At 50.1% G+C, this 1,970-nt stretch overlaps 1 protein-coding gene across 1 annotated transcript; it reads right to left on the bottom strand.

Moving 5' to 3' along the window:
* Positions 1-609: 609 nt before the first annotated feature.
* Positions 610-1,725, bottom strand: LOC137144071 (urotensin-2 receptor-like). Its single transcript, XM_067534206.1, has one exon. The coding sequence runs from the start codon at positions 1,723-1,725 to the stop codon at positions 610-612; it is 1,116 nt and encodes a 371-aa protein (XP_067390307.1).
* Between the last annotated feature and the right edge of the window lie 245 nt (positions 1,726-1,970).

Raw genomic sequence — 1,970 nt, 5'->3', positions numbered from 1 at the left:
CGCTGGGCTCTTCACCAGCAAGATGTTGATTAAAATGCAAACATGAATTAAATTAACTAGTTCTAAAGGGGGGGGGGGGGAAGCAGCATCTGTGTTTTCCATTCAATTAAATTACATTTAAGGGCTTTCTCTTAATGTGGTGAAACAGCAACTGCAAAGTATTAAACGATCCTTAAAACCTTTGGCTGGGGCTGGATGCCAGAAAACGGAAGCGTACTGCTTGTGCCACATACCTTCCTTTTCCTGCCACACTGTCTTAGTGTGAGAGTTACGTAAACTTTCATCCATAGCTTAAACCGCAGCAACCGCCTATATTTGTAATGGCCTACCAGCATGGCTAGAACCCAGGACCTTCTGCTCCACAGCCTGAGCTTCTACCACCTTCCCATGGAATAACTTGGTTAACTGATAGCTATAGTAGGCTCTTATCCTCTATGTGGCTCGGCCACCAGAGGGGGATGTGTTACTCATGCCTACCATATTACATTTGAATGTAACTTCTGGTGCAGCTGTGCTGCCCAGGTGGTACCAACCATGGAAATAAAACCCATGAGCGTGAAACATGAAATAGCTACCTTCCCCCTTGCACGGCTCACATCTACTCACCTTTCACAAGGAGCAGACATCCTCATGAGTGAGCCCCGTGATCTGAGCGATGGCTAGGGATTCTGTGTATGCGTGGCTTCCGGAGGACATGGACCTCCTTGAGAAGCGCCTCTTGGGCTTTATCTTGGAGAGGTTGATGCAGTTCTTCTGGCGACTCCTTAAATACTCCTTGTAGTTCTTGGACAGCAGCGTGTAGAGGAAAGGATTAATGCAGCTGTTGCTGTAGGCCAGGCAGGTCACGATGAAATTGATGTAGACCACGGTGTTGCTGGTGAGGTTCCCTGGCTTGTAGTAGTAGATGCTGAGCAGCTGCCAGATCCAGAAGGGTATGAAACAAGCCCAGTAGGCGAGGACGATGCTGAATATCATGTACAGCACTTTCTGCTTGGGGCACCGGTTCATTTCCTTGGTGGTGAAAACAGCGGTCTGAGATCTCCAGTAGGTTCTGGCCAACTTAAAATATAAGCAGCAGATCACGAGCCCAGGGCCCAGGACGCAGGTGTTAAAAAGGATGGTGAGGTACACTTTGTAGGTCTCCATCTGCCACGTGGGGTGGCACATGCGCTTAGTCACCCCACCCTGATCACTCGTCCTCAGATCTATGAGGATCATGGTGGGGAGGGCAAGAAGAAAGGACACCAGCCACACCAGGCAGGTGACAGTCCTCCTGTAGTCTCTGGATCTGCCAAGGGTGTCTAATGGCTTGACTATGGCTAGATACCTTTCGGTGCTCATGATGGTGAGGATGAAGATGCTGGCATGCATGGTGAGGAAGTCTAGGCTGAACAGGATCCTGCATCCCACGTCCCCAAAGTACCAGTCCTTCACAAAATACGTGCAGACCACGAAGGGGATGGTCGACAGGTACAGGAGATCAGCCAGGGCCAGGTTGACGATATAAATGTACATCGAGCCCGTGAACCTCATGGAGAGGTTCACGACCACCAGTGTGTAGATGTTGCCCACGATCCCCACCAGGCACATCGTGGCCAGGATGCATCCCAGGAAGGTGGTGACCAAGACGTCACTGGTGTCAGCGAGGCCTCCAAACGTGGCATTGGCGTGATCCGTGGCGTTCTTGGTGTGACAGGGCACAGAAATGCACTGACCCAGATCCATCGCTCTGCAGTGATGGATTTTTCCAACCCCAAAGCATAAATAATAGATGCACTTAACTCTGAAGAGGTCGTGGTGAGAAGCTGTCGTCAGACATGCAGAAAGATTCCATGCAGCTGAGCAGACAGGGCTGCACTAGACACGAAGGTCCCTGTCACCGTAACAGCACCATTCTGATTTTTTTGCTAGTGCCCACACATTTACAGCCTCTAAAAAACAATCACCACGCTCCCTTGGCTGTATGTTAT

The sequence above is a fragment of the Emydura macquarii genome, unplaced genomic scaffold (assembly GCF_026122565.2).
Source record: "Emydura macquarii macquarii isolate MOO-44397 ecotype Brisbane River unplaced genomic scaffold, CSIRO-AGI_Emac_v2 contig_3390, whole genome shotgun sequence".
Classification (NCBI taxonomy): domain Eukaryota; kingdom Metazoa; phylum Chordata; order Testudines; family Chelidae; genus Emydura; species Emydura macquarii.
Note: the sequence above shows the minus strand (reverse complement) of the source record. Positions and strands in the feature narration are given on the sequence as shown.